Raw genomic sequence first — 20,000 nt, 5'->3', positions numbered from 1 at the left:
TGTGTGTGTGTGTGTCTGTGCGTGTGCGTTTGTGTGTTTTATAGATTCCTCCTTCATGAGAACAGATGCTACCACAAGTTAAAATAATTGAAAGATGAACATATAAAACTTTTTTTAATCACTTTGTTGATAAGTGAAAGCAGAAAGTCAGTACTTTCAGACGTCTCCTTTCCATTTTAGTCTTGAGAAAAGTTATGACAAGCTGGAGAGAGAGAAAAACAAAAAAGAAAGGACTGGAATGTTACTCCTGACTTTCCTAAATTGTGATATGCATTGCGTCTATGTATTTTTAATTGTACTATTAAAGACAGTATCACTTCTGAATGATTTCAAAAAAATAAGAAAAATAAAAACGGAAAATGCATAGTGGAAACATAAATATGGATCTCAATAATTTCTAGAGAAAATATAAACACTTCACTCATCATCACGGCATGATCAGAATCATTTATTTATTATCATTGTAATTTTTCATTCTTAAGCTGAAGTGGCAATTTGTAAAAGTGCCAAAACCAACATGGACTACACATCAGAAAGGAGAGACCTAGCCTCAACACCACACAGGAGACTTCCCTCCTCCCAGTAGTGGCACATAGGGCGCTGCCCACCAGCACCCCAGAGCCAAACAAACAAACCAATCAGGTGGTGCCCCCATCTACCGGCAGTGACCTTCCCAGTCTCCAACGTCCGCACGCGGAGACCAGTGCCAGCATCGACCTTTGGGAGACGGTTTGGCTCAGGAACTTGACCCCCTGAACCAGCCAATGAAAATTCAGCGCTCACAACACAGGAAACCCGGGACACCATAAATATCGTCTAACGACACCATTCCAACCAGAACAAGTCTGCCCTTCCTTGAGAATGAACTAATGATAAGGTTGGAAACACTGGAATTCCGCTACGCCCTTAGAACAATGACAAAGATTCTGCACATGAATAATCCTGATTTCCAGATTCTGTAATTTGCAAACTCTACAGTAATCAGACGCCACTTTTAACTTCCATTTTTCATATGCAATAAAATTAGTATATATTTCAAGAAACCAATTCTTTATGCAGACTGTGAACACCAGCCAGTTATTAGCAAATATCAGCCCTGATGAGAAGAAAATAAGAAGAATTAAGAAGACCATATATAAAATCAGTTCCACTGATGCTGCCATTCTCTTTAATAAGACATGCTTGAGAGAGGGTCTGTTACCTTCATGTACTATTCTACGGCTACATGACCCATCTGCACAGGAAGACTTGGGCACTAGGAGCTTCAGGAGGACCCTACTTCAACGTCAGCTTTCTGCAAAGGAACGAGACAGAGTCGCACTCGATGACAAGTTGAAGAACTTGTAAGCTGAGTGGGACAACCTCCATCACAGTCGCAGCAGTAACCCTGTAGCAGCCATCTGAGTGTCCGTAAAGGCAATGCTTATTATGGAACAGCCAGTAGAGATGATGATTTCTCCCAAGAGTGGGCACACCCCAGCACCATCGTGGAATGCCTGCACTGCCTGGAAAAGAAGGATCTTGTAAAGAGAATGAGGACAATAACAAAGAAACTGGTCACCCTTAATGGAGGAAAACTACGGCTCCCACCGAAGAGAGAGGAATACATTAATCTGACCGACTATGTACCTACTGCCGAACAAGATAGAATTCTATGTATGGGACTTAATTGTCATTTCTCTACCCGACCAAGGCCCATGGAGCAACGCCTTGAAATCGAGTACTTACTGGACACCATACACAAGCATGAAGATCAAGGTACCATACATACCACGGACACCCTCCAGCCTCTCCTGGCCGAGGCCCTTACAGAAAGTGGTGATTACAAGAGTGATGTGATCAATAGGCACCTAAGGGAAGCAGCCAAAGAGCTCCGAGCCAGAGGAAGTCACCATCTGTCAGGCCGATAAAATCGCTGCCTTTGTACTCATCCACACTGAAGAATACCACCACAAGTTGGATAAGATACTGGCAGAGAGCAGCAGATCACTAAGAACCTGGTAGATGACATTAAGTGCGAGGCTAACAGGATCATTGAGACTGGCAATGCAGCTTCCAACACTCTCACCTGCTGCTGATCGTAGGGGACTATGACCTTGGCTACATATACAGGAGCATTAAAACCCATAAACCAGGGAACCCGTTACTCCCCATTATTAGCTAGATTCCTGCCCCTACATACCAGCCCGCAAAGAAATTGAATGCTATTTTGACTCCTTACGTCCAAGATGACCACAGTTTGAAGTCCTCAGCCGAGTTTATAGAAGCCCCGAAAGCAACACCCCTGGGAGGAGTTATTGCATCGATGAATGTCCCCGTGGATGAAAGAATCCAGATAATTCTGGATCATGTATATAGAGACGACTCCACACCCCCATTAAACCTCCCCGAACATGTCCTCCAAACTCTCCTCAAGATTTGTACAAAAAAAAAAGTGCCCTTCTCTACCCACAGGGGCCATATGTACATACAAAAAGATGGTGTAGTGAGGGGTCCTCCCCTCGGAGTACTTTTCGCAAACTTCTACATGGGTGCTGTGGAATGTCGGGTATTCGCCGCCATTGAGAAACTCTCGATATATGTCCAGTATACTGATGACACCTTCATAAGTGCCAGCACTGTGGAAGAAATAGAACACCTGCGGCAAGCCTTCCACGACCACAGTAGCCTCAACTTTACCATCGAACGTTGCCGTGATCGTCGCCTCCCCTTCCTTGATGACCTTGTCAGGCAACAAGAGGAGTGCTTCTTAATGCAAGTTATACAAAACCCACGAACCTGGGCATGTGCCTGAATGGTGAGAGTGGGTGTCCAGAGAGATACAAGCGCACTGTGATCAGCATCTTCATCAGGAAAGCTCTTTCACACTGCTCCTCTTGGAAGGACACACACACCAAATTAGAGCTTGTTGTCCAGGTTTTGATTAACAATGGGTATTCCAACCAAGACATCACAAAATGTATACGAAGAAGCATTGATAAATGGTATCAGCAGGAGCCTCACCCTGCTGCCCTTGAAGACGTCACTCTCTTTTACCAGGACGTATTCCACAGAAAATACAAAGAGGATGGACTAGCCCTTTGCAATATCATAGAAGGAAACGTCTCCCCTACGGACCCTGAAAAAAGGTTAAATTAGTAATTTATTACAAAAGCAAGAAGACCAGCGGCCTGATTATGAAAAACAGCCCGGCCTCCACAGTGTAGAACCCTCTCAATAAAAGCAACATGGTCTATCAGTACAAATGCCCTGTCCAGGAATACCTCGCTGCCTACATTGGGATGACCACCATGAGATTTTTCAAGAGGATCTCCTGCCATGCGCAGGAAGGTGCCACCCATAATCATGCTGTGAATATTCACAATATCAGAAAAACCTGAAAGGATATAATTCCTAATATCGGAATTATTGATAAGGCAGCAGACCACCGCCGCCTCTGCCTCCTGGAGGCCCTACACATCGGAAAGGAGAAACCTAGCCTCAACACCACACAGGAGACTTCCCTCTTCCCAGTAGTGGCACATAGGACGCTGCCCACCAGCACCCCAGAGCCAAACAAACGAACCAATCAGGTGGTGCCCCCATCTACCGGCAGTGATCTTCCCAGTACTACCCTCCCGGTCTCCAATGTCCGCACACGGAGACCAGTGTGAGCATCGACCACTGGGAGATGGTTCGGCTCAGGAACTTAATCCCTGAACCAGCCAATGAAAATTCAGCCCCACGACACGGGACACCTGGGACACTATAAATACCATCTAACGACCCCATTCCAAACAGAACAAGTCCACCCTTCCTTGAGAATGAACCGATGATACGGTTGGAAACACGAGTATAATCCTGATTTCCAGATTCTGTAATTTGCAAACTCTACAGCGATCAGACGCCACTTTTAACTTCCATTTTTCATATGCAATAAAATTAGTATTTCAAGAAACGAATTCCTTATCCAGACTATGAACACAGCCAGTTATTAGCAAATATCAGCCCTGATAAGAAGAAAATAATAAGAAGAATTGAGAAGATCAAATATAAAATCAATTCCACTAATGTTGCCATTCTCTTTAACAAGACATGATTGAGAGAGGGTCTGTTACCTTCATATATTATTATTATTATTATTATTATTATTATTATTATTATTATTATTATATTATTATTATTATTATTATTATTATTATTGTCTATCAGATCACTACTTTGCACACGATCCTGATGAAGTATGTATATTAAATGTGAATAAATACAGATAGGCTAGTGTGAAAAAATCTCAAGTAATCTTATTTTAACAACCTTCTATGATTCCATATAACCTATTAAAGGTATTGGAAGAAAATAAGTATCTCTCTCTCTCTCTCTCTCTCTCTCTCTCTCTCTCTCTCTCTCTCTCTCTCTCTAACCTATTAAAAGTTATTGAAAGAAAATAAGTCTCTCTCTCTCTCTCTCTGCAAATGCCGATATAAATACTTTTTGAAAATTACACCCTTCGTTGAGTTAGGAGCGCTGGTATGAAAATATTCTCTCTTGAGTACGTCTGAGTCCTCATTAGCATCAAGCAAGGGCCTTAAAAATCTGCATTGGACACCCATATCTCACGGTAATGGCGGTGCACAACGGCAGATTTCCTCCTGTCATACTTCAGCAGAAATGCCGCAAATTCCTTAGATGTATGCTAGTATTGCACCAGCCCGTTTTTTATTTTTTTTTTTTTTTTTTTTTTTTTTTTGCCATACCCCTAAGTTAGGTTAGATTGGGTGGTGTTGGATTGAAGAGCTGAGGGGGTACTTTGGGTGCGGGAAACATAATGAGATTATTTTAGAGAAAATTCTATGGTTAGTCTTTAAGATATGGCGTCCAGCTATTTTCAGGGAAAGGTCCCAGTACTTGGTTACGTCTTTGGAAAATGCAGCCAGGAACTGTTATCTTGTTTTTATTTCCACTTTGTTTGCGAAAATGTGGTTTAGGTTTCGATGAAAGTGGGATAGATCTGTTATCCTAGAACTTCCTTTATTCCTCGAAGTTCCTTTCTAGCGAGGGGAATGTGTGAAAAAAAATTCCCTATGTAATGGCCCATCAACAGCAAAAATTAAGTGATTGGATTTGAAGAAGAATGGTAAACAAAATCCAGGGGAAATGGGTTATAATGTATTGTTAAAGGCAGGTTTACGTTTTATCTTTCTAATGAGAAAAAAACAGGATTGAAGATTAAAAAAAAGCAGTGACGTTATCGTATGCCTAGATGTGCACAATGAAATATTTGTAAAATATCTTATTGCAATTGAGATGTAAATTTTTTAACGAAAAATAAAAAAAAAATTGAAGAAGGACAAAATAGCACTGAAAAAAGTTCCCAGTGCCAATGTTCAAATAAAATACAATTGTAACTTTCATAAAAAAAAAATGGAAGGGGCTTTCCAAAAGCATTTCTAACGAAAATAAATGAACGATCTCATAGGACAAGGCTATCATCCATGCGCCATCCTATCTTTTACATATTGATGTATTCATCACAGCTCGATATATATATATATATATATATATATATATATATATATATATATATATATATATATATATATATATATATATATATATATATATATATATATATTATACATACATACATACATATAGTTTAAGCTAATAGTGCACCGGATAGAAACACCACTGAGTCTAGTTTTATAAGAGAAATCTTTACGAGAATATGAATTTAATTCAGGAGATGTATTCCCTTGATCATTGATTCTAGAATAATTTTATAAAATGTATAAATCTAGAGGAAGTTAGTTGGCAATGATAAGAACGAGGTAAGCATTAGATAAACAGATCTGTAAATAGATTACTTGACATCATCCACCAATGAGTATACGGTTCCATCCAGTCGCCCCGGCCAGGTGTGAATATTTGGTTTCCAACGTTCTATTTGTTCTCCAGCTTACAAATTGTTGATTTGTACTCACATATATCAGTCTTCTGATCATAGCACAGCAATAAAGCTGAAACCTGTCAGGATTTAGCCCCGGGTTTTCCATTCCTGTGTTTTACTGACATATAAAACACGTGCCCCAATTCTTGATCGTTTTCACTAACATGTACGAAAACTCCACTGTTCAGCTTTGCATATCTTACACATTCTCTGTGTTCGTCTATTCTCTTTTTGCCTTTTTCAAGTCTGATCATTATGAAAGTTACCAAAGACTTACATGGCATTTAACTTACACATCCTTCAATCTTCTTCTTCGTCTTTTAACGTGCTTTTTCCCATTTTTTGTATGGGGTAAACACGATGCCTTCTTTTGAAGGACTTTGATTTGGCTTTGGGGTAGACCGTAGTCCCGATCGGCTGCCCTGCCTGACATCGCTTAGACCCCGGTAGCGCATGTACTGGACATGTATCGTACCAAATCACCAGCTCCCTTTCTCCCAGCAGCGAGGAGAGTTGAGCGGTTAGGTCGACAGTTCGAGACGTGTGAGGTGTCTGTTATGTTTTTAGATGTTGGAGTGGCTTCGTTTGTGTGTGTATTAGTCTGTAACACCCATTTGTTTTTAGCAAACCTTCAGTGATGTCGGGAAAGTTCTTTATTATTACATGTTCATTGTTTTACTGTTTTCAAACGCTCCATTAACTCCAGAATGCTTAAGCAGATGGGGAATATTTTTGAAATTGTTGTCATAAGGTAGTTCAAGCAGGGCTTTCTTTGTTGTTTCTTTTCAGTTATCATGGAAAGTTTTGTGCTGCGTTTAATGCATTGTCTAATACAGGATCAGGGTATTTAAATTTCTTGCTTGTACTTTTGATTAACCCATTCCATCATCAATATATTCAAGTCTACATACAGTATTAAACACAGGGCAGTTAAAACTAATTTCTTAACTTTATTGTTTTCATCAAAAGAAAAATATACATAGATAGAAATAATGGTAGGTTTTCTGTATAAACTAGTTCCTCTTTGGGCAAGCGGATTGCGTTCTCAGCTACCACTCTGTTGGTCGCGAGTTCGAATCTCCAACCGGCCAATGAAGAATAAGAGGAATTTATTTCTGGTGATAGAAATTCATTTCTCGCTATAATGTGGCTCGGATTCCACAATAAGCTGTAGGTCCCATTGCTAGGTAACCAATTGGTTTTTAGCTACGTAAAATAAATCTAATCCTTCTGGCCAGCCGTCTCTAGGAGAGCTGTTAATCAGCAATTGGTTCTTACCCACGTAAAATAAATCTAATCCTTCGGACCAGCCCTAGGAGAGCTGGTAATCAGCTCAGTGGTCTGGTTAAACTAAGATATACTTTTTTTTCTGTATAAACTGTATTTAAAACCGTTATTAGTTCTGTGTATTAGGTAATCTAAGAATGGTAGGCAACCATCATTTTCCATTCCCATAGTAAATTTCACGGATGAGGTTAATTCACTTAATTTATCAAATAAATTATCCACATTTTCGTTCCCTTGCCTAATACATATTATATCGTCAACGAGGAGAAATGAATAATTTTTTGGGTGATGAAAATACATACTAAAAGACCTAAATGTAAATCCTATAGAAAAGTTAAGTATACCTTAGTTTTACCAGACCACTGAGCTGATTAACAGCTCTCCTAGAGAGGGCTGGCCCGAAGGATTAGACTTATTTTACGTGGCTAAGAACCAGTTGGTTACTCAGCAACGGGACCTACAGCTTATTGTGGAATCCGAACCACATTATAGCGAGAAATGAAATTCTATCACCAGAAACAAATTCCTCTAACTCTTCATCAGCCGGCCGGACACTCGAACTCGGGCCTACCGAGTGATAGGCCACAGCTCTACCGACTCGCCCAAAGAAGAGCTAAAAGGTTGAGAACTGTCATTTTGATGGAAAGTGAAACATTCAAAGGAAGTCAAACCCTGATAGAGACTTTTGCCGTGTGATCTTTCCGTCATTACCGTATGCCTATGGAACAATTAAGACTCGTGAAACAAATTCTCCCACTGAGCCAGTTACAATTTCGGTTGGTTTATGCATCTTACAGTTTAGAAAAATACATTGTGGAGATTAGATTTTTGGTTGGTACCATTTCTGATTCTCATATAAAGAACGATGTTGGGTTCATAAGCAAATTAAAATAATGGACAGTTTAATAGTGAATCCAGGGTTCTGAGTTTGGGCGAGGCACCATTAACCACAAAGGTACCTAATGACGACTTCATGGAATTATTATCGGATACATTAGAAAGAAGACAACAAGATATGACATTTTCCACGAATGCTCAAATAGAATAAATAAAAATATGCTTAAGAGAATCTAAACTGCAACTCAACAGAAAATATTACTCTTAAATTTTTAGTATGGCAATGGGTAACCCTTTATTTCCAGTGATATGTAATTTGTATATGAAATTTTTAAAAGGAAAATATTGAACAAAATCATTCCGTTCAGTGCAGTATGGTTCAGGTTTGTTCACGAAAACGTGAAAAACTTTCCTAGCAAATTAAGTGGCTCAGTGCCATCTGTGATATTCACTGGGGAAGTGGAAAATGATGATAGTCTACCTTCTTGGGTTACCTTGTGTGTAAGACTGATAATGGATATTAATACATTGTGTACTGAAGACCTAACAGTATTTCTGCCTGTATATGATAAAATTAAGAAGCAACTTTTCACATCCATAATTCTAAGAGCATTGCTTATATTTAGCCATGAATACTTTGATAATTGATAATGAAATCGTTATGTTTAGGAATACAGGCAAGAAATAGAAATATACTTATTCTGTATTAAACAAAGCTTCAAAAGCAGAGAAAATGATTTTTTTATGATGGTAGCAAAGACGCTTACATCACAAAACCTGCTTGTACTACCATGTAATAAAAATTTTAAAGATAATTTCCATCTATATAACTTTTATATTGGCCAAACTAGAAAAATATTGGTAAGGAGAATGGAGCACCATAAGAAATGTGTCAGATATATATATATATATATATATATATATATATATATATATATATATATATATATATATATATATATATATATATATATATATATTGTAGCGCAACTGCAGGGGCTTGCGCCTGCCCAATCAGAATAAGACCTTTGACACCTCAACCAACCATACGAACGAGGCATGTAACGTCACGACGTTGAAGTCGTTACAGACATCTCATTTCCAAGTTATCTAGTTGGAGGGCGCAGTCTTATTCTAAATTATTAATGGCGATCTCGAAAAGAGAACCGCCCAGCTCCAGTCCTCAAGATCAAGTGTAAAACAACGATTCTTTGCGCATATTTTCACTTGTTAAAGAATTCGTCCAGTACCTAGTTTGGCAACTAAACGACCCCAAATTTTATAATTAGCTAGTTCAATAATGGGAATAGAGGACGCGATTCGTGTCTGTTTACACTCCGAGCTTTATCTCAATTAATTTTACTCTTATAAATTATACACGTTTTTCATTAAAATTCACTTTTGAACCTTTTGTAAAAAATTTTACATACTAGAACTATAGATAAAACTTGATCTCATTTAATAAATAAGCAAGAAACAGGAACTTGAATTTTTTTTTTTTTTTTTTACATTTTTAACTTTTTTTTTAATAAGAACATGAAACAAAACGACAACATATTGAAAAAAAGTACTCCATTTAGATGAAATTGTACTTTTGCGACAAATTGTACGTTATATGCAACTGAAAATCTCACGATGTTACTGTAAATGTCTACAAATCAGTACGTTCATTGTTCCTCAGAATGACAACCAAATCTCTGACCGACTTAGTGACAAACTTAGATTTTTCATCAGACTTATACCAGCACCGATACTGAACGTGTTATATTATCAGACGACTTGTTTTCAGAAACAACTTAGCCCCAAGACCACTGGTTACATCGGGATTAGTATCTCTGATTATTACGATATCATTTATCTCTACCCCGGTTGGAATCTGACCACTTTTCTCTGGGAAGAAGAGCTGGAAAATTTGATCATACCATATTTTCCACCAATGATTTAAAAAGAGTTCATTCAGTGCGAGTATTTTGTGTATCATTTGCTCAGGTGTTTTAGCCAACTCAGAAATCTAAAGTTCACTAATATCACCGTTTGATCTACCCAAAATAAGGTCATTTGGACGTAGTAATCTCACAGCGTCCAATTTGGCAACATTATTTCTATGAACACCTAAAGGCCTATCATTTATCATATCAGCAACACTGTACATTAGTCTCTGCAAACGCAACTTAGTAAACTCAGGTTTCTGAAGCAGTGACAGCTTCTAAAGTGTTCTTCACAGTTTCTGATCATCCTCTCCAGCTTGTCCGACTGATTTAATGAGCTCCAGATGGTATGAAGTGCCAGGTTGTTGTTTCGGGATTTGTCTGAATCTTTGCCATCTTGGTATGGTTCCAAAGGCTCATAACGTTTGCAGCACTCACGGATTTGCGAACCAAGATCTGCAGTCACAGACGGGTTTTCCGCGATTCTAGTAAAAGCATCAAAACCTGCAAGGAAGCAGTTGGTATCGTAATCCTCTCTAAGGACCTCTATGTGGGCCACCAGATGCACGACACACGATGACCAGAATCCAGGCTTTACCAGAATTTACCCGGTAATTTCTTCGTCTCTAGCGATCTGCGATGGTATTGAACGGACCAGCTATGTCAATGACCACATGTTCCGAATACTGGTGATCGCATCGAGTTGTTCCACCTTACGAGGAGCGATCTCTACTTGGGCGGATCTTCTTCCGTAGAAAGCGACAATATGGGCACTGCGACACAACTTTGCTGACGAACCGCTTTACCGCTGAGGATCCAGAACTGCTCACGTGCTAGGGCAAGAGTAGTATCCACACAGAGTGCTGCGGTTGGTGACATTTACGCACCAAGATCTCTGCAAAGGGTTCAGAGCACGTATAATCGCAGGCGGGTTTGATAGAGCAGCACCAGTACGACCCTAGTGCTCTCCACACACCGTCGACGTCCAGTATTGGTCTCAGTGACTTTAGCTTATGTTACATCTGACGGTAGCGACTGCTGAGCCTGTTGAATAAGAAACAAGTTTGATATTACTAACTCACGCTTGGTAGGCACAAATGTATCATTTTCAGCAAACCATCTCGAACATTCTGCTTTCGTCATACTACTGATGGCAACTGGAATAGTCTTCACTGTTCTTTCAGCTCGATCTCTGAAAAATTGTGAAGCATTTTTCATAAATCTTATGATTCTAGAGATGCGACGTTTAATCTTCATCAGGCTGTCATTTTTGTCGACCATTATGTTAAATGTTTTTAGGATATCAAGAATAACTGAATAATCTTCATTTGTTCCACCATCAATCTGGACACATAGTGACTTGCATCTTCCAATGGTCATCCGTGGATCTTTTTATTCTTATGTCCAGATCTTCTTTCTTCGCATGAACTTCATTTGCATGTTTGATTGGCCATTTGTTGATGTCCTTCTTCGCGAAGTCTGACCTTTTTGCCATCTGTAATCCTTTCCCATTTCAGATGGGTTAAGACCGCGTGACGCATCATCGCAACGTTGTTTTCAGAGTCCATGGTACCAATCACGAATATCAGTCAGAGTTTGTATTTCACCGATACGGCTGTCCACATGTTGTACTTGTAGGGCTCGTGACGCAGTTGTCCCAGAACTATGGTGCTGTCGAGTTAGCAGCATTACCCTTTCAAAAATGAAGCTTGATTTTTGACGATAGTCTGTTGCATTCTGGCACCAGCAGACATCCAAGTAACTCACCACGGGGATCGTTAATGTCGGAATTTGTGGCAAGGTTTTGCCTTGACATGGCAAGAACAGATGCTTTCGCTCGCCATTTTCCAACTTCCAGTTGTAGTACGCGACACATCCATAGGCAGTCTGAGAACTATCACAAAAAAATTACTAGTGGGTTTGTCAACTGCGGTTTCCGGTGTTAGACAGCGAACAAACCTGACTTCTTTTTAGACCGTAGATCGAACGAATCACTTCTTTACACCGACTCGCGGTTGTAGGTAGTTCATCATTACCATCTAGGATCGGATCGTCCCATTCCTGTTTGAGGCGGAATATTTGACCTAGTTCGGTGCTTCAGGCAGATGGTAACCGGAGTTACCAAGTCCCGTCGGATCATAGATGGTTGCTGCTATGATCTGTAGATAATTTCTTCGACTGAAAGTCAGGAAGGCATCATCAAAGTTTTCTAAACTGATATCTTCCTCTGATCTAATGCCTCTCCTTTTTCTTTGAGAAGTTAATCCTACCCGAAATGGAAATTTCATCGTTGGCAGAATGATATATTATACCCAGGATCCTTTCACTGCTCTGGTGTCCGCTCGCACATTGTCAGGTACATCCGGGCACTTCTTTATGTGGGCATCAATATCACTATCACTTCCACCGATCATGAAATGCTTTATGATGAAGGATGCCTCACTGAGGACAATGTTGAGTTCCTTAGCAAGTTGTAATGCCGTGGAAACATCATCAACACTTGTAGTACCATCATCAACATACAAGTTCATTTTTATGAATTCGAATACCTGTGGTACTTGTCCTTGAATTTCTCAGCTATGATGAGCATTGCTACACTGCATATACCACCTGCTGGAGTAGTTCCCCAGGAGTTTCGTAGTAATCGCAGCATCTTGACTTCTTCTTCCTTGTCCAGTTGATTCCACAGAAGGCGGCAGATGAGATTCTTCTGTCTCAAGAACAGTGAAGTATGCTTTACTTATGTCCATTGCAACCGGTATTTTTCTTTCCTGGAACCTTAACAGCAGGGTTGGAATTGGTGGAATCAAATTTGGTGGTGGTTCCCACAAGGAGTTGATAGCCTTGCCTTTAAATGGAACACTTGCATCAAATATGATTCTGAGTGGGGAGAACTATGCTCATTAAAGTGTGCAAAATAACAGATGTAGTAGACTTTGCCGCCATTAGATTTCCACTGCGCATCCTCCTCAGCTGTAACCTCTGTCATATAGCCGTCGTTGATCAACTTTTCAAATTCGTCTACATACCAGTTCTTTAAAGCTTTGTTTCTGGACATGGTGCGTTTAACGAATTCAGGCGTTTGAGGGCAACAGGTCGATTATCCGACAAGGTATGGAAGCTTTCCTTCCATGGTAACCTGCAAACGAATATCTTCCGTTCAGGTCGTAGGTGAGGCAACTCTTGTATGTCTGTACTCTTCGCTCCTCTTCTGAGTTTATGCCGACTGCGTCGCACCGATGACAAACTGACCATCCCTCTACTTCACACATACGATCAAACACAGTCTCAGCACTGGTCTTTATTGAAAGAACCGACTGTCCGCCATTTTCTGCAACCTCCTGCACGGAGCCATTGCTCGGGCTTTATCTGTGGAAACTTCCCCTTCGGCCGTTCAGCATGACTTACTGCAACTGATGACGTTGACTGCAGAAGAACAGCAGAAATCTTTCTGTTGAGGAGCTCCGACAGCATCACACTTGGTTCATGAGAATTGGCGGCAAAATGTCTCGTGAGAACCATGTAGAATGAACCCGAAGTTAGTCTCAGCTAAAACAAGGTTTTCTCTTGTCTTCACCGTTCGCGGAAATATGCTGGCATGATTGTCTCCGATGAGCAACTCGATGTCACCGTGAACAGGCTCTAAAAGTTCTGATGGATCGACATTATCTTTGAACATGTCAGCAGCTGCACGATAACTGCCTCCATCAAGTTCACCGATGTAATCGACACCAATGCAATCAACTGCAGTCACGAAGTTACCTTCTGCATCGTAGAGAGTGGGATGCTGTACAGATCAGCTGGTCCCCAATCCTGTGGCTGGCTCTCCCAGCAGTCCTCATCATCAAATTCTTGATTCTGGATACTGGTTTAATACAAGCTTCCTTTGCCACCGAGTTCAGAATCCCCCAGCCGAGACAGTGGCTCCCAAATCATAAAGAACTGAAACCCTGAAAAGATTGCCTTTCCTTTTCATGAAGGCTGTATGACTAGGTCTCATTGTGTTCTGGCCCAGATGATGACGGAGTTTCTCAAATCAACAGGACCATAAACTATGCTTGACGCAGCTAGGCAAGCAGCATGCAATAGAGTATGATGATTGTCTGGCGTCTTGCAATTAACCTCCTGACAAACGTGCTTATTTCTGCACTGATTTAAGGGGTGAGAACCAGCACTTTTCACACGGTTATGTTCCTTCAAGGTTTCTCTCTTTTTATGGACGAAAGACCTAGGAACACTCTGCATTCAGACGTTTGGTGATCAGCCAGAATGAAAAACACATGATTGAACGGAAGATGGGGAATTTTTGGCTTCCTGGTTTTGATTCCTTCCCAACCATTACCCTTTTGGGCGTTCCATTCTTACCAGGCTTGACACCTTCGAACCATTGTTACCAGTGTTTCTGTCCTTACTGCTAACCTGATAATTCTTGAGACCGTCGTCGGCTCTGAAAAATGTAACTAGAATGAGCTTCTGCTCGCAATTTAGCTGTTTCTTCGATTGAGGCTGCCGTGGGCCATTTCTAAGAGTAAATTGAAGGAGGCTTCAGCATCAAGGTCGTCTGCCAGAATTCTTCTGTCGATTCTCCCAGCGCAGTTCTACTGGAATTTTTTCCATTACGATGGAAAATGCCGACTCACCTAATGCAGACGTTCGGTTTACCGGATCTCAGGTCCTCTTTAGCGACAGTAAGCTCCGTTACCAATCGACGAAGACCATCTGCATCAGACTCGCTTCTGACAGGCCTAATGTCATGGACGTCCTTGAGGACTGCGCCACGGATGGTGTTTCCTTCCGTAAATGCAATCTAATGCTGACCATGCTTCATCCAAGCTCGATTTCGACTGAACAATGCGGCCTTCCTCGAGTTTTCTCGCAATGCTTCTCTCAGTCTCAAAAGCGCCATCTCCTCAGACATCTGGCTCTGAACTAATAGCTCGAAATTTTTCTTGAATCTTTTATACGATCGAATCACCATCCTAATCGGACAAGAAAGTTTCTTCAATTGACGAATGACGAATTAGATTTTCTGACCTCATTAGCTTGCTTAGAATGTCCTCTTTTTCCGATAGCTTTTCCATTCGTTCATTTATCTGGGCGCCTCAGCTTGTGGAAGGTAACCTACCATCACGCAATGTTTTCAAAGTTTCGTCACAAGTCAGATTGCCTGCGGAGACTCTTTTCAAATCACTATATGATTGTCACGAAGAGAGTTCAATGATGTCCTTAAATCATCAACAGTGGCGTTCTCTGCATCTGCTAAGATGGCCTCGGCGTCCGAACTTTCAATAGTCCAGGTCTCAACAATGTCAAATTTCTTCCGAGTCAAAGATTTCACCTTCCTGGGAGGCATGTTTACGAGATTGAACAGCAACAGCAGTACAACACCCGAACGATGAATTCAGCGACCCAGTTATGAGAAATGGAACACAAGAAGTATTGCTTCAAAACACGATAACTGATAATAGCCACTCTTCCAGACGACGAGTCATTGACGGAACCAAACTAGTTAGGCATTCAAACATTCAGTTTTACGCGAACTAAACTCGTTGACACTTTTGTTTGCTGTTGTTAACAATGAAGTAATTTATGAACGAGTTGACGAGGACAATTTACATACCACAAGGCACAAAATTGGAGCGAACTTACTTTAGAGTTTCCTCGATTCCCAGAGCACTTGGAAATGAAATGTAAGCGCACTGCAGGCTTGCGCCTGCCCAATCAGAATAAGACCTTGACACCTCAACCAACCATACGAACGAGGTATGTAACGTCACGACGTTGGAAGTCGTTACAGACATCTCATTTCAAGTTATCTAGTTGGAGGGCGCAGTCTTATTCTAAATTATTAATGGCGATTCAAAAAGAGAACCGCCCAGCTCCAGTCCTCAAGATCAAGTGTAAAAACAACGATTCTTGCGCATATTTTCACTTGTTAAAGAATTAAATCCAGTACCAGTTTGGCAACTAAACGACCCCAAATTTTATAATTAGCCAGTTCAATAATGGGAATAGAGGACGCGATTCAGGCCTGTTTATATATATGAGTATATATATATATATATATATATATATATATATATATATATATAGAGAGAGAGAGAGAGAGAGAGAGAGAGAGAGAGAGAGAGAGAGAGAGAGAGAGAGAGAGAGAGAGATAAATTGCTAAAAGAATTCTGCAAACATAAACGATAAAAACTGAAGAATTTTATTCAAAATCTGTAGCCTAGGGACCTCTGGTCTGTTTCATATTTCTGAAATCTGAATTTAGCCCAACATGCACGAGAGTTCGACCACGTAGCGTCAGTATTTTTATTGTCTTAGGTAGAAACGTTGGCAGATAGATCCCAAGTTCTGACTGCACCGAGAGGTTGGTACGAGTGTAACTGCAATACAAATCATTGGAGCGACTTCGACTCCTCGTTCTGGGCAGACAAATCTATATCAAACGCTGGTCAGTTCGTCTTTCCCTTTGGTTGGCCAACATTATTTTTCCCTAACCAAGGAAAACATTTTTTTTTTTAATATTTACTTAGGTTCGATTTTTTTCCGGACTGGCTTTGTAGTGTGAAGACTCGATTGACATAGAGATATAAAGTGTTTATAGACTTCACGTGGCTTGCCTTTGAGATTTGATCCCGTTCGGTCATTTGCAGTTATTGTAAACAAAAGTATGATAGCCAAACCCCATCTATATTTTGGCATAATGGACGGATTTGTTGCTGTGAGAAACTTATTCATAAATTTTTTCAGTTTACGTATTAGCAAATAGTATATCCAAAAGAGAACACATTTCAGTGATATCCAATTAGCTGTACAATTGACCCCACTGGGATCAAAGATGTGAAGAAATGCAGTAAATCCCTTCAGGCCTTAAGAAGGCTATTGGAAGGAATCTGAAGTAGGACAAGAGCCCAAGGAAAAATGATTCTCATTTACCTTGTCGTGGAGTTCGTAGTCCAATGCAGCTGCCAGTGTGATCAGCCCACTCTTCTGGTCGATGGTAAAGAGGCCATCTCGGTTCCACCTCAGTGATGCTAGATTCTGATGGAGGTAATCTGAAAGATGAATATCGAGGTATGTTATCAAATTATCTAGTATACAACATTTCTATTCAAAATTTTCATTGTTTTATTTCACTGACGAACAACATTCACAACTGGTTCAGTAAGGTAAAATCTCACTGGATTAGTTTGTCGTTCGTCAGTAGAATGAAATAAGGGAAATTTTTAATAGAATCATTTTTGGTATGCTTATTTTAATTTTTCTCAAGTGTTCAAATGGAACTTAATGACCAGAATTTATTGCATCTAAAAAAATAATGCATGAACGTAAATAGTCCGGTCACGATGAACTAAATTATAACTAGAAAGAAATCGTTTAAAAAAAAACAAACTTGCTTGACCTTGTCACAGCCTGGCTACCGATCAACCGTTCTCCAATTACAATAGACACATGTCGTCTAATGGCATCTTTATTGATCTCCCTTCGTCTGGACGTTTGCCTTCTTGATTACCCTTCATTCACACTTGGCAATTTCAGGAGGTCGTTGTTCCGTAGTCTGTGTGTGTGTGTGTGTGTGTTCGTCTAGCTTTAAACTTCACTGACATTCATTTAATAAAACAGAGACATCTTTAAGGTATCATGAGTAATGGTATTACATCTACCCACATCTGATGGTCATATTGCAATTTCCGTAATGAGGAGTCTTGAAAGGGATTCTAAGAAAATTATCGTCTTAAAAGCAACATGAGACTTTCATTTGAGGCCGAATGCTCTGGAGAAATTCTAAAATCATGCCTAACTTTTTCTTGAGTTTTAACCACGGAAGAAATTCATACAAGACTTTAATCCCTAAACACATAGAAAGGAATAGATGATATTTAACAACTCATTTTAGAGTAAGATATATCATGAAAAATAACTAATTCATTCCTACTAAAATGTTTGGTCAAAAAATGTTTTAGTTAAATCTTAACCTTTATCAGATTAATCCTAACCTCCTCTGATATGACAATGGATTTATTAAAGTTTCTCTGAAATTCAGTACTGCAGTTTCATTTCATTCTGCTATGGAGTGATCTAAAACTCAACATTTTTTACGTACGAATATTGCCTTTATGAAATCTATTTATTAATTTATCATTCAAGTTATTTTCTCCATGACGAAAATCAGGGTAACTAAAATCAAAACACAAATGTCAGGAAACGTTGCTGAAACGGTAATGCAAACTGGCCTCAAAATTATGGTAAAAGAATTATGGAGTGTCAGAGTTTATTAGCATTTCAGAACGACATTTCAAACGCAAAATGACTTATGTGGAAGTTGAGACTTCAGTAAAATGAACTGCTTTAGGAGTTTCGCACTTTATAACTTTATATATATATATATATATATATATATATATATATATATATATATATATATATATATATATATATATATATATATATATATATATTGTCAAGGATATACATCCCTCCCTCCTGTAAATTTCAGTGCATTATTTAATTTTGAAATAATCTGCTATTCATTTGACTGTCGAGCCAGGGAAATTGGCGGACGTCGGACGGAAACAAGCATATTTGAACCAGATAATAGCCGTTAGCACCCGTGAGGAGCTAGGTCTCCTTAACACCCCCCTCCCCCCCCCCGCCTAAAATCGTACGATCTGGGGAACAATGAAAACCCCCTTTTCCACCCCCATCACGCGATGGGGAAGCATGTAGGTATGGGGGAGGTCAAATAGGCCATTTAACGCTAGGGGCGAGGTAGGATTTTAATCTGTAAGCACTTAGTCCTAAGACCTTCTTTCCTCTGTTTTGTTGCTGGCGTATGACCCCTACGGTTGGCCCATAAAAGTCTGAATTTCAAGATCATTACAGCCGAAGCAAGCAGATCCTCCTGCACCTCGCCAGAACGCACGTGCTGCATCCTTTTCCTCTCCGCTGGTTGAACTGACTTCGACGAACAGCCGGGACGATTGTTAGGCGCCCACAATGGTCATACAAAGTTCGTACGTTGCAGTAGTCAATAATAAATTCTTTTCCCTTCTAATTTCTAAACCCCTAAATTTCCCATTTTTAAACTTTAACTCCTCCTCCACAAAGCAATCCTTCTTGTTAAGAGTCTCAATATCTCTGCCATTTAACACGTGTCTTGGACCAAGTACATCCTGTGATAATTATCAATTATCCCTCCCCCAGTGCAATTTTTATGGGCTATTTAGGCTAAGTTAACCCAGTGTTAAACTTATTCTCTTTGTGTGAGTGCATCATGCGGTTCATTAGCTAGAGCCCACGCAGCTACACCCCATATTGTGCTTACGGATTTCATCCTAATTATCTGCACATGTAGTGGTTAATATTTAATTGTGTAAAGTATCCTTACTTATAAGGGAGATTCCATTTCCTTCTGTGTGTTCCGTGGGTTAGTCTGCGACGTCTCTTTCAGGAGAGACAAGCGGACCGATTGCACTCCATGCTCCAGTATCTAGCCTGCCACCCCAAAATCCTGAAAATTCCTGGTTGCAGTCAATAACAAATCCGTTGTGGCCCGAAAATGTTCATATGAATTATTCTCCCATCCTGGAGTTCCATCATTTGCATTATCTACCTGGTCATAATCAGGGCAAGACTACATGTTACATGTTATCATTGACTGATTGTATTGCGCATTGGCCCCTTATTAATCAGCTTATTTGTTGCCACTCATTGCATTATATTCCATGCTCCTATTAAATGAGTCTGCCTCATCAGTTATCATGTTGTTTGTTTGTCTCATTGCTTACTTGTTAAGTCTCTGTAAATAAACCCCAAATTTGTAAAGAATTCTAATTCCCAAATGGCAACCTTTCTCATTCAATTGTAAATCCAGGAAAATTCAAGGTAAGTTTTCAACAACTTTTTCCTTGCTCATGAGTCGGCTTTCTTGGTTTCATGGCAGCATCAGTATAAACCTGTTTCACTTCGCCCTGGCAACCAAGACCAAGGCCCAGTTTATGACTATATATATATATATA

At 39.9% G+C, this 20,000-nt stretch overlaps 1 protein-coding gene across 1 annotated transcript in view; it reads right to left on the bottom strand.

Moving 5' to 3' along the window:
- The window catches only part of LOC136845650 (uncharacterized), a 70,681-nt gene that overhangs the window by 3,910 nt on the left and 46,771 nt on the right, over positions 1-20,000 (bottom strand). Inside the window, exon 4 of the mRNA XM_067115800.1 lies at positions 16,918-17,036. Within this exon, the coding sequence (XP_066971901.1) occupies positions 16,918-17,036 (119 nt within the window). The remainder of the gene's footprint in view (positions 1-16,917; positions 17,037-20,000) is intronic.

The sequence above is a fragment of the Macrobrachium rosenbergii genome, chromosome 14 (assembly GCF_040412425.1).
Source record: "Macrobrachium rosenbergii isolate ZJJX-2024 chromosome 14, ASM4041242v1, whole genome shotgun sequence".
Classification (NCBI taxonomy): Eukaryota; Metazoa; Arthropoda; class Malacostraca; order Decapoda; family Palaemonidae; genus Macrobrachium; species Macrobrachium rosenbergii.
This window is presented reverse-complemented; position numbering and strand designations above follow the sequence as displayed.